Genomic DNA, 13221 nt, shown 5'->3' on the forward strand with positions numbered 1-13221 from the left:
TGCGCCCGTGGGGCTACGCAGGGTGGGCACCGCACAGGCAGCGAGCGAGGGGGCACCGGGAGCGGCGCTGCGAGCGGTGTGAGCCCGCGGCTGTGCCGGTGCCGGGATCAGTGTCCGTGCCGGGGTCGGGATCAGGGTGGGGGTCGGGATCACTGTCCGTGCCGGGATTAGGGTCGGGGTCGGGGTCGGCGTCGGTGCCGGGATCAGTGTCCGTGCCAGGGCTGGTGTCGGGGTCAGGGATCAGTGTCCGTGCCGGGATCAGGGTCCGGGCCGGTGCCGGTACCGGGCGGGATGGCGCGCACAGGTGCGGGGCGGGGCGGGCGTGGCGCGGGGTGGGCGAGGCCGCCCCGCGGTGCCCAATGAGCGCCGGGGCGGTGCCGCGCGCGGGGCGAGTTTCCCGCGGGCGGGGGGCGGGCGCCAATCAGGGCCGGGGCGGGGCGCGCGCGGGGCCGGGACCGGCGCCCCGGGAGCGCCGCGCGAGGCGCGGGCCGAGCTCCGCTCCGCTGCTCCCGGTCCCGGCGCGTCCCGGCACGGCGGGCATGCCCGCTGGCAGCGCCTAGAGGAGCGCCCCGCTGGCCCGGGAGGATGTCGGGGAGCGGCGGAGTGCTGCTGCTGCTGGCGGCCGCGCTGCTCGGTGCCCCGGGGGCCGCGCAGCCGGCGGGGGAAGCCGCCTGCCGCCCGGTCCGCGCCGCCTTCCAGGTGCTGCAGCCCGGAGCCAAGTGGGTGCCCGAGAGCCCCGTGCCAGGTGAGAGCGCTCTCCCCGTGGTGTCCTGCCGGTCGTCGTCGTCTCTCCGGGGGTCGCCGGGGCCGTTCGGCTGCGGGGTCGCCGTGCGGCTGCGGGACGCTGCGGAGCCGGGTGCGGGCTGCCCGCTCTCCCGCGGGGAGCTGCCCTCCCCCGGCGGCAGCGGCTGCCGTTCGCTCGGTGCCGGCGCGTATCGGATGTGGGGATAACACGGAGCCGGTGATTACATAGCGGTAATGGGAGCCCGCTGGAGAGCGGGTCTTTTTTGCGCTCGGTTTGTTTAGGGGTGTTTTTCACCCCGGGTGGCCGAGGCGAGCTCGGGCTGTCGGGCAGAGCCGCGGCGCTGCCGGAGGGACCAGCCCGCCCCGTCCTCGCTTGCCGCTGTCGGGATCCGGTGCGCGGTCCCCGGGAACTCGCGGCGTCCCCGCCGGCCAGCGGAGGCTCCGTGCGCCCGTCACGTCTCTGCAGGTCCCGGCTCTGCCAGAGCCGCTTCCCTCTGCCCGGGGCGTTCCAGGATCCGAGGCAATCCCGCCCTGTAGGGCTGCTCCGACAGCATCCAAACCCTCATCCCAGCCTGAGCCCGGGGCTGCCGCAGCTCCGGAGGATGGGGCTGGAAGGAGGCAGCGCGGCGTTCCCCGGGCTGTGCGGGCACCGTGCGGGTGGGAGCCTGGCAGGTCTGGGAGAGCTGTTATTCCGCTCTGCAGTTCCCATTACAGGTGGCTGCCGGGGTGGTACCGCACCAAACCTCACCACCTACCCGCTGCGAGGTGCTTTCTGTATATATGCCTCATTCCTCTTTTAAAATGTAAGGGAAATACTTGAATTCCTTGCCTTCTAAAGGTTCCTTGCAGGTTTTTGGGGGCTAGGGAGTGTCGGTGCTCCAGGTGGTGGCTGTGTGCCGGTAGTGTGTGTGTACACAGACGGATCGGGTTCAGGGCTGCGTTCCGGTGCTGCTGTGTTGGGCTCAACACGCAGCCGAGAACGCCTGCCCTGAAAAGCTTGTGATCAAAGTATGAAAAGGGAGAGATAACAGGCAAACGTGGCAGGCAGGGGAGGTGCAATGAGATCATCGCCAGCGGTGGCTGCTTTTAATAACGATGTGTTGAGTTGGGTTTCTTGCATTCGGTGTCGCACAGGCCAGAAGCACTGGGGTTCCTTCAGCTGTGATCTGCTGCAGCACAGGAGAGGCAGCGAGGGGGAAATGCGGTGCTCAGAGCTGGGACTGTGAGGTATTGTGGCTGCTGCTGTAAATCCCAAGTCTTTTGGACTGTAGCAATACCTCAGCTTATCAAAAACTCTGAGAGATATGAGGGGAGTTTAGATGTTAGTCCTGGTGAGAGTTTCCTATCTCTACTGTCCTTACATTCTGGTCTCATGTAAATTTCAACACTTAATGCTCCTTTCAGACCAGCTGCAGGAACAGCATCTCTTCTCTCTGTCCCACACGGCCTCAGTCTCCTGGTCGGTAAGGAAGGGGCACTGGAAATACTTTCCAGTGAAATGTTTGCATGAAGAGTTGCAGGAAAGAGCTGCTCTTATCACCACTGAATTGACAAATTCTGTTTGTCAGAAGGAAGTTGTTTCTTTGAAAGCCAGCGAGATTCTTGCTTTGATTCCTAAGTAACTTTGCTGAGTATGTTTTTACACACTCCAGGGAGGTGATGGAGGTGGGAGCAGGTTCCTGGAGAATGACTCCCATTGTACTGAGGGGCTGCCATGCTGCAATGGGATCAGTCCTTCCCCAGAAAGCAGCAGCATCCTCCAGCCTGGCCTGCCTGTGATTGCAGTGGGTGTTTTTGCCCTGGTATCTTCCCTTCCCAGCAGGGTTCAGGTTGCTGGGGTTCCTCAGGTACGTTCTCAGTCCCCTGTGAGCCCCAGGTGCATCCCTGATAGCCAGGAGGAGAAAGGAGCTCTCTGCAGAGCCTGTGGGCAGCTGAATCAATACCTCCTAACAGGGCTGGTGTTTCAAGTGAATGCTTCCAGCTTGTTACAATGATAAAGTTCCCACATATCAAATCGAAAGTGGATTTTACATTTGCCTAAGTACATAAACTTGATCATAATTAAAGCAATGACTGCTTGCTTATACCTTGGATCTGGCCCATCCTGCCTGACTCTGTGTGGTAATTACACTTCAGAGCACTTGCTTCTCCTAGTAGCAGCTGCATAAATCTCTGTAATAGGGGAACATCACTCAAGGACTATTTTCCAGGCATCTGTTTATTACTTTTTTTTTCCTTTCATACATCTGTCAATTAAAAAAAAGTTTTGGAGTTCCCAGCCACAAATCACCATGGAATCAATTCCGAGAACCTTTCCCAATGGATCACACCACTCTGGAGAAACTGAAGTTAAAAAATCCACATTTTAAATAAGTTGTTTATTTTTTTTTGACACAATTGTTCCTGGAAGCCCCATTTTGCATTATGAGCCGTTGTTGCTGAAGGAGTAAGTAGTGGAAATGCTGCTGAGTTGCAGCACACTCAGAAGAAATGTCCCACAGCTCAGTTTTACTGCATCAGCACGCGTGGGCTGGAGGGACACGGGCACAGCAAGCTCTGTAGGAGAGCTCTGAAGTAGACAGAGACCACACTTCTAATTTTAAAAAAACCCAAAAAAAGGCATTTCTGGTAAATGTGAGGGAAGTGTCATGCTGTTTCGTGAGCAGTGTTGATGTTCTGGGAGTAGCTGCAGGCAGTGAGAAGCTCCTCTGGTCCTGCAGAGGAGGACCAGAAAATCCTGCAGACCAGGATTTTCACACTCTGGAGTGTGCTTTGGCCAGCTTAGAGGTGGGGAACAGCAAAGCCTAACTGCTGTCAGCTGTGGCTGGCTGTTCTGAGGGGTGGGAGGGTGTAATTCATGGCAACACCTCTACTGGACCTGGATAAGAGATCTTGAGCTGGAGAGAGTGAAGGCAGGGTGATGGGAGAGTGCTTTTCCTGGGTTTTGATGGAGATGAGACTGAATGCCAGCTCCTGAGCCAGCCTGTGCTTCTGTGCTGGGGTAGCTTCATGCTCAGTAATAAGTAAATTCTCTTTTTGCTATGTTGCCTGTCTTGGTTTTCTTCCTCCATTTGTCTTTTCTCTGCATAATTTCTCCTATCTATAAACAGCAGCTTGAATTTCCATTTCTGCTGCTCTGTTTTTCTCCCCTCTCTGCCATTTGGGTTTCTCTGTATTGGTGGTGACAGGTAATTGGGCTGGTTCCTGTGGGTAGAGGGGAAGGGGTGAGCTGGTGCCTTGGCAGGATGGGGACAGGGGATGGGTGCCTCTGCTCTGGAACAGTGGAAAACTGAGGAATATTTATCTTGACAGAAATATCTGCTGGCAGGTCTGTTTTCCTTCTCCCACAGCAAAGTGTTATTTCCAGCTTTTTGTTCATTTTCTTTGATGGAAGCAAATATGGATTCACCCTAAGAAAATAGGAGATTAACCTTTTGGAGTTGAGGTGTAATGCTTTTACAAGTGGCTGGCTGAGCATGTCAAGCTTTCTTCTCTCTTTTTTTTTTTTTGGCAGCTGGTGTGTGCCAATGTGCAGTTGAAAAATTAAAAATCCCAACTCTTCCTGCTGAACTCAATGTGCCTTTGCTCATGAGCTGGTTCCCTTTGTACTCCTGCTCTTTTATTCTGTTTTTCCTGAGTGGGACTAATGATGCTCCTCCCTGTGCAGCCTTTCCATTTAGCTTAGCACGGTGGTTTAAAAGCTTAGTTTACTAGATAATTGAGTTTTCTGTTCTTAATTATTTCAGGCCTGCAAGTTGCTCTCTTGATAGTTGAGAGTAGGAGCAGAACCCTAAAATTTAGTAACCTCCCCAGGCAGTGGTTTTATAGTGAGATCATTAATTTTATTTTTTTTTCCCAGGGGTTAACTTTAACAACATCCTGAACAGTGTTCTTCCTGCTCTTTGGAATGGCTGTGGGATGCGTGCATGTGACTGTAACAAATCTGTGTGGGGGGAGTGGGTGCCCAAAGTTAACTCCACTGATGACAGTGTTTGTACATTTGTTAGGAGGAAAGTTTTACTCTGTAAAACCTATTTTTCACTGTAATGCCTTCTTTTAAAAGATGTGTTTTTATAGTGTGTTATATTTGCATGAGAATAATCTGGCCAACATTGTAAGACCAGGGGAGGAATCCAGAGTCAGATGGTCTTGTGAAACACAAGATGGAATAGAAAATAAAGGATAATTAAGCAGTAATAAATATCCCATGTACTATGCATAGTGTTCCAACTTAAATCACCTATTGAATGAGTTGGTTTATAATTTATATCTCTTTAATTAGGTTTATAAAGATCAGCATTAAATCTGGGTTCTAAACAGTTGCACATCCTTTCCCTCCCCCTAGATGCTGAGCATTAAAAGGCACTGACAGATGTACAAGCCCCGATCACATAATTTAAAAGGTTCTTAATAAAAAAGTATTGAAAAAGCTGGGGGAAAATCCACTATATTTAAATGTTGAGTCACTGCTTTTATCTATTTAAAGCATGACGCTGGTTGTAAAACAATTGGAGGAGGAAAATTGACCCAAAACAGCATATTTCTTGTGGGTAATAGTACCAAATTGGTGAGTTAAGAGGGTGGGAGGAACTCCTCTGACACTTGCAGACTGCAGAAGACGAAGCTGCCACTGCCTGGAGTAGCAGAGCCCCCTCACGTGGGGAGGAGGCTGCAGGACTGTGGCGTTAAGCAGGGACAGGTTCTTATTTTGGCAATGCCTGGGGTAAGTTTGGGGGAAATGTTAATCTGATTTAAGCTGCCATTGGATCTGGGTGGGAAGGCTCGTGTGCCTCAGTGTGCACAGCTTGCCTGCCTGTATCTGATGACAGGGTTGAAGCTATCCTGGGATGCTTAAAATCAAAGGAAAATCCTTCAGCCTTGTGAAGGAGTCCACAACTCCCCCTAGATGCTCTTGGGGGTTTTTATTTTTGACATTTAATCCACTGAAATGATTCTCACTTCTGCTGTACTCACCACCTATCTGCGGGAATAATTGTACATCAAAGTCAAATGTAATGGTTTAAATTCACTGCCAGTAAAAATTCCCTGTCGGGAGGAGGAAGAGGCAGGGTGCTACTGAAATTAGTGCAGCTTTAGAGTTTATTTCTGTCAGCTGGGAGCCTATGCAAAATTGCTGGAGCATTTACACTGCTGTTCCCCAAGATGGCATAAATGGCACGGTTCTGATGGAGCCTGGTGCTGCTGCACCCATGGAAGGGGCTGCAGCCAGTGCCTTCTCAGCCGTGGGAGTTGGGTGTCAGAGGGTCAGGCTGCTGTGCTTGGCATCTCATCATCTCACTAATCTTGCCAAGATTGGTATGTGAGCATCCGAATGCCATTTAACAAAACGGTTGCAGTAATTTGAGGGACACTTTCTTTCTGGAAATGAGTTTGTAGTGATTTATAGCAAAAGGAGAAGGTTGTTTGCAAGGGCTGAGACTGGCATTACAAGGTGTAATGACTTGAAACTTTAAGAAAAAGGGGTTGTGTAGGTTGGGAGATAAAAATGGTCTTAACAGTGAAGGGCCATTAGGCAGCGGAATGGGCTTTGCTATCTCACGAGCCGGAGTATGGCTGGAGGTGTTTGTGTTAGATAAAATGCTCAGAGGGGGTGGATGGGGAGCCTGAGGTAGGATTTGATGACTCACAGGACCTTTTCCCGTGCATTTTTTTGGAGGCAGAAACGTGTGGCACCCTAATTCATTTACTGCCGGCGTCTGCTCCGTGGGCTTGCTGAGCGTTCCCAGGCGTCTCCGCATCCTTCACGCGTGGTCTGCGAGCCCTTGGGGCTCCCGGGGGGCTGCAGCTGAGTGCAGAAGAGGCTCCTTCGAGCAATGGCATGAGTAAACCCCAAATACATTGGCAGGTCAAAAGCTTTGTCTCTGTTCCATCTGTGTCTGTGGGGCTGGGGTCAGCGGGGTGGGTTGGTGGCTCCTGGGGGGCTGGCATTGAAACCTCCCGTCCCTGCTGCTCCTGGGGGATTTGGAGATGGAGTGTTTGAGCCAGCTCGCCATCTGGGAGAGCCATACACAGAAAAGAGCTGGCAGATGGGAGTCAGGCCCCATTCCCTGTCCCTCTGTAGCAGCACTGTGCCAAGAAGGAGCTCGTCTCTGGTACCTTCCAAGAGCCTGCCCTGCCTGTGTTGTCCTGTTGTGTTTACCGTGACGTTTCTTTCCGTGTTAGTTGGCTGTCTCTGTAAAACATTTTGAGCTAATTCCCAGGCTTTTTCCTCCTCCTCTGTGATTGCTCTGATACAGCATGTGTCTTTTTACTGCACAAAAATAAAGATCCATTTAAGGGGAGAAGTTGGCTTAATTGCTAAAAAGAAGAATGGGATGTGAGTAGATGACCTTGCTGCTTCCTATCCTTGGCTTTAACTTGCAGAGACCTCTTAATTGCCAACTCTCAGATTTTCTATATTGGTATTTCCATTAATCATGGAAGGATTTTTATTTTATAATTTGAAATGTGTCCTAATATAATAAATGTAGGAGGAAATAAGCTTTGTATTAAAAAGAAATTTATGGGCGTACTGTCGTGTTAAAGAGACCATGCTAAGCCTTTTTGTGGTGTAAATTGAGTTGGGTTTGACTTTAAAAAACCTCTTTAACTTGCTGTTATACAACTGCTTCTCTCATTAATGCAGTATCTTGCTGTTATGTGGTTTTATGGTCCCTTTTATTTTTTCAATGCATGAAATACCTGTCGCTGTGCTCCTCTGGAGTGGGTGAGTTCACAAATCACTGAGCCTTGAGCTTGAGACATTGGTGGTGCTGGTTCTGTGCCAGAGGGCTTGAGGAAGGGATTTGTTGGGCATCCTGCTTTTCAGAAGGGGAAACTGAGGCAGCGGGGAGTGATGGAGCCAGGATGGGGGTGTGGACCCTCTCTCCCTCTTTGCATGAGTTTTTTTTTGCAGCAACAGCAGGGCCTGCACTGGTTAAATCTCCTTTACCCACATGCATTGCATGTTGTAGATGAAGTGTTTCATGTTCCTTTTCCCATGCTGTGCCAGGGAAGGGGTAGGGCTGGAGGGAGGAAAATTTCTGCTGTCGCTGCTCCTGAGCCCTGACAGCTGGTTTTCCCTTGGCACCATGCATGACTCTTCTTCAGGAGGCACACGATTCAACTGACATTAATATTAATCCTGTTCTTCTAGACTACACTTGCAAAAGTGACTTTTGACACTTTCTAGTAATTAGGGAGGGAGTGGATGTGGTAAAAGACTCTTGTGAAGGAGAGAAGACAGGAACCTGAAAGGAAGCGTAATCCTTCCAGAGCAAAGATGTAAATTACCAAAGTAGCTTTTACTGAGGAAAAACCCTCTATAACCAGCAGGAAGGCAGAGTGAGAGGTGTGAGGAGCCTTCACTCTGTCAGGGCTGTTGGTCACTGGCCTGGGAGCTGCTTCCCAATCCAGGTTCCTGGCAGAGATGAACCTAGCAGGGAACTGCTTCTGCTTTGGGTGGCGGACAATGAAATGTGGGTGCTGGCTGTTCTCTGACCCTGGATAGCCACTTGTAATGGAGCTGGTTTCTGCTGTTTGAGTTTGTAAGAGCAGCATCAGATTAGATGTGTTTTGCGTAAGGAGAGCTATTTGCTTTGATACGAGCTTGTTGCTCTGCTTGTGTGTTTGGAGCCTCAGCTTGCTCTTAAAAGTTGATGGAAGATGGGGCCTTTTATTGCTACTTTCAGCTCTTCTGTTTCATCTTCTCTTGTCTGAGCCTAGAAAGATTTCTATTTTCTTCCCCAGATTTTATTTATTTTTAGCTAACAACACTTCTCTTGAAGTTGTCTACTTTCTCCATGAATAAATGCTTTGGGAATGTCAAAAAAAGAAGTTTAGTATCACTGAGCAGTGCTGGAGGTGCCACAGCAAATGGTGTCCCTCTGGCCTTTGTCTCCTGGCTATTGTCCCATCCTGGTGAATGGGTGAAGGTGCGGCAGAAGAGGCTCTTGCCTTGTGCAGTGCTCAGAGCATCCCTCAGGATCTGTCCCTCTGCAGCAGCACATCCACGAGTGAAGCAATGGGCCTTGTGCTTTGCCTGTTGCAATGGAGGAAGGACGGAATGGGGACATTTGGTTGTACAGTTTAAAAGTCAGCTAAAAAGCCACATAAATCATTATAGTTGTGTCCTTCTGCTATTACTGTTGTTGCTGGGGATACAATAGGGTAGAAATTGCAGGCAAATAGCACTCTTACTTCCAAATTACTTCAAGTCTTCATGCAAATCACAAGCCTATCCTCCTTGATGTACTCCATCCATCGCTCTATTCACTGTAAATCCACAGCCTCAAATCCTGTCTCTGTTTTATACCTCCCACTCCATATTTATTGCCTGCCTGTGACTCCTCACTGCTGTGGGCAGACAGGGGACAGCAGGGTGAGCCTGGATCACTCTGCTTGGCACTGGCACATCAGTGCTTGGGATGTGTGGGAGCTGGAGCAGGCACAGCCCTCAGGAGCCACTGCTCAGCAATCTGAGCTCTGCCTTATCCACACTTTCCTTTGGCCAAGCTGCTTGCTCAGGACAAATTCCAGAAATGCCATCAATTTGCCCAAACAGTAATTGCAGCCATAGTGATGCTTGGAGTTGGTTTCCTCTCCTAATGTGAATTGTCTGTTTCTTCTGTGCCTCTCCAGGGACTGATCTGCAGGTCTGTATCCCCAAGGGCTCCACGTGCTGCACAAGGAAGATGGAGGAGAAGTACCAGGCAGCTGCCAGGCTGAACATGGAGCAGCTGCTGCAGTCTGCCAGCATGGAGCTGAAATTCCTTGTCATCCAGAATGCTGCTGTCTTCCAAGGTGAGCTGTGATATTGTTGGGGTGCTCAGGATGAAGGGGGAATTGCTGAATTTGACTCCATGCTCTTAGAAGGCTAATTTATTATTATATCTTACTGTATTAAATTAAAGAATGCTATACTAAAACTATACTAAAGAATAAAGGATACATCAGAAGGCTTAACAAGATACTAATAAAAAACTTGTGACTGACTTCTTAGAGTCTGACACAGCTGAACAGTGATTGGTCATTAACTAAACACAATTCACATGAAACCAATCAAACGTGCACCTGAAGTAAACACAATTCACATGAAACCAATCAAACGTGCACCTGAAGTAAACACAATTCACATGAAACCAATCAAACGTGCACCTGTTGGTAAACAATCTCCAGACCACATTCCAAAGCAGCAAAACACAGGAGGAGCAAATCAGATAATTATTATTTTCATTTTTCTCTGAGGGTTCTCAGCTTCCCAGGAGAAGAAATCCTGGTGAAGGGATTTTTCAGAAAATGACAGTGACAGTGAGCACTGGGGGTGCTCCACTCACCTGCAGGAGGAGGCAGCATTTCTGCTCCTCTTCCTCAGTGCTGGGCAATTGGAAGTGCAAGTGGCTGGAAGCTTTCTGTTTGCTTGTTTTCATGTGTTTGTAGATATTATAGATGCCTGTTTATGATTAGGAATATACCTGGTTTGCTCTGTGGTTGCTCTGCAGGGCTTGTCTTAAATATTCCTGCAGCTTGTAAGAATGAATGGAAATTTAAAGGCTAAACTTCTTGAGTTGCAAATTAAAAAAAAAAAAAACCAAAACAAAAAATCCCACCTTTCCAAGAACGAAAGTCTCTGTGCAAGTATTGTCTGGTCTGACTCTGTCAGTCCCAAAATAGGGGCTGCAGGGAGGTGGTCTTGTTGTCACCTCAGTGTAATGCTTGGTGAGATCTGCCTGAGCTGTGTGTATTGTTATTGTTATCCCCTGCACAACAAAGTTGATTATTCTATGGGAAAGGTGGCAGAGGCTGCTGGTTCCCAAATGTGCTCCCTGGTGCCCTGTGGGGCATTTGAGTATTGGTGACCCTGTGCTCTGCTGTCTGGGGCAGCTCTCTTTCTAATGATAATATGATGGTTTTGTTTGTTTGCTTGGTTTTTCTTTTTTTTTTGCAAAATGGATCTTTAGATATTTTTTTTTAGTGTTGATTCACACTAGTTTGTGCCACTTAAATCTGCAATAATTTTTTAGGGCCTTATGGTTAATGTGCAGTGAAATGATTGCTTATTTGTTGAGTGCTGTCCTATTGAGGTTCCATCATTCTGTATTAATGGTGTTTTTGCCTGTATTTAAAAAAGAAGTCATGGGCAACCAAGCGTTTTTTCCTTCATGATGATATTTTTGCAGAATAATTGATTTATTTTTGTTTATGCCTCACTAGTAGCAAGACCAAGACCTGCTGAAGCCTGTGAGATCAGGGCAGAGCCACAACTGACTGATGAAGTTTAATACGTTGTTTTTCTCAATGTAAGATCAAATGAATTGCTGAGGAGATAACAGCACTTTTTTCCCCCAGTAATTCTTAATGCAGTTACCATTAAGATCCAATTCTAATAACCAGAATGGAGTAAAAGTAATGAAAAATTGGTTTCTTAGGCATTGGAAATGTGGACCAGCTTCAGAAATGGTGAATAATCTGGGTGGAATACAAACTGTGCCTCCCTCCTTCCCATTGGACAGAAACTGCAGCAGTAGTTTTTATTGTGTGTGGGAAGGACACCCTGTGGAACTGCAGGTTGTGCACAGCAGTTGGGTGCTCTGGCTCTGAACTTTATGGAGAGAGTTGAATTCTTTGCTTAGATTTTATTATCCCCCCCCCCCTTTTTTTTTTTAACTGTTATTTCTACCCTGGCCCAGGGACCTGTGCAGGGATTTTGAAGCTGAAGTTATTCTGAGAAGCCCTGGTATGTGCAATTGCCATTCTTGGTGGTGGCGAAGAAAAGCATTTAATTGAACATTTCCTGACCACTTCTGCTTATTAAAAAAGCTCTAAAGTGACTAAAAATCATTTGCAATCCCATTGCAAAGGAGGAATTCCTAGCTGGAGCCATTGAGGAGCTCACTTTAATTATCTTGCATAAAGTGTTTTGGACTTGGAAGGATGATTCATTAGACTGAACACCATTTACTTTTGTTATCTTTAAAATTTGCCTGGAAGTTTGTAGAAGAACACTTTTTTAAATAGGTTGATCTTTTGATTGCTGCTTGCTTAAGAGTATTTTGCTGGCTGCAATGCCAGAGGCTGTTCCAGCTGTAGGGATTGTGCAGGATGCCCCTGGCAGGGCTGTGCAGGGCACTGCTGGGGGGATGCTGGAGTGGGCAGGGATGAGGAGCCCCAGTGGCCCCTGAGCATCTCCTGCAGGTCCTGGGGGCAGATTCCCTGTGCCTCTGGGAGCTGGGAGTGCAGGGATGGGACAGCTGGAAGCAGTGCCAGCTCTGAGATGTGCTCTGGCAGGGAAGAGAGCTCCCAGTGTGTCCTTGGGTCAGACCCCCAGTCTGGGACCCAGTGCAGGGGATGGATAATTGCATCTCTCTCCAGAGAGGGGAAATGTGTTGGTATGGAAACACAGCTCAACCCCTCATATTAAAAACACAAATATGAAATCCTTCAGAGTTAATTTTAATATTTTTACTCTGGCATCTAAAGGGACTGCTAGTCTGACAAGCAGAATCTCATCCAGATGTTATTATTTTGTACGAAATTTAATTTCTTCCTGCTGAAGGTAGAGCAGCATCTCTGCTGATAAAGATCAAGGGAAATTGTCTGGCATTTACAGGAAATCTCATCCAGGCCTATCTGTTACAATGTTCACTTAGCAAAGTTTATTAGATTATTAGTTTTAGACCCTTGGGCTTTTTCTTTATTGCAGTTAAGAAGGAAAAATCCCAACCAAAAAAATCCTCCCTTCACTAAATTTAAATGGTACAATTAGCTCCTGGTCTTATCTCAGAGGCATTTTTTAAAATTATGAAGATGATTTAAGTAGTGATTTAATCTTTTGGAAACTTGCTGTGTTTGACAGTGTTAAAATGGATTGTGGCTGCCTCGACTGCAGTTAAATCTTACTCCAGGATTTTTTTGTGGGCAATTTTTTCGCTTTCCCTTGGTGTATCCATGCTGGCACCTCCTGGCTGGGGTTCTCAGCTCTGAAGCTGGGATGAACCCCATCACCTCAGAACTGCTCATGTCTTATGTTATGTGACATTTAGTGTATTGCTAAATGTTCTCATCCAAACTAAGCAGTAGTTTGTGCAACTCAGCTACTGGAGAGAATGGTGAGAACCTTGCCTTTGGTTTGCCTTCCCCCTCTTTTTCTTCTGATATTAGATCTTTGCTTTTTTCCATAGGGAATTTCTAGCCCTGTCACCATCCAGTCTTTTCCTATTGAAACAATGACAACAACAAAAAAATCCCTCAATGAATTCTGTTCATTTCCTAAATATTAAATCTGAATGGCTCAACTTTGTGAAAGGTAAACTTGAGCAGGAAAATACCAGTGTGGTTCTTCTTCATCTCCCCTTCCCCTCACTAAAGAACTCTGTTCCCTGGGGTTGGCTTGTGTGCATGTTCATCAGCCTGATTCCTCCTGCTTCCCAAGCTTGGGAATTTGCTTTTGAATGGTCACTTAATTTCTTACCCTGCATA

General features: G+C 48.2%; 1 protein-coding gene across 2 annotated transcripts in view; it reads left to right on the forward strand.

Moving 5' to 3' along the window:
* The first annotated feature begins 469 nt into the window (after window positions 1–469).
* GPC3 (glypican 3) overlaps window positions 470–13221 on the forward strand; it is a 140653-nt gene continuing 127901 nt past the window's right edge. For both annotated transcript variants that reach the window (XM_030967571.1, XM_030967572.1), the window contains exons 1-2: window positions 470–745; window positions 9385–9546. In XM_030967571.1, the coding sequence (XP_030823431.1) occupies window positions 586–745; window positions 9385–9546 (322 nt within the window). In that variant the 5' untranslated portion in view covers window positions 470–585. The remainder of the gene's footprint in view (window positions 746–9384; window positions 9547–13221) is intronic.

The sequence above is a fragment of the Camarhynchus parvulus genome, chromosome 4A, assembly GCF_901933205.1.
Source record: "Camarhynchus parvulus chromosome 4A, STF_HiC, whole genome shotgun sequence".
NCBI lineage: Eukaryota > Metazoa > Chordata > Aves > Passeriformes > Thraupidae > Camarhynchus > Camarhynchus parvulus.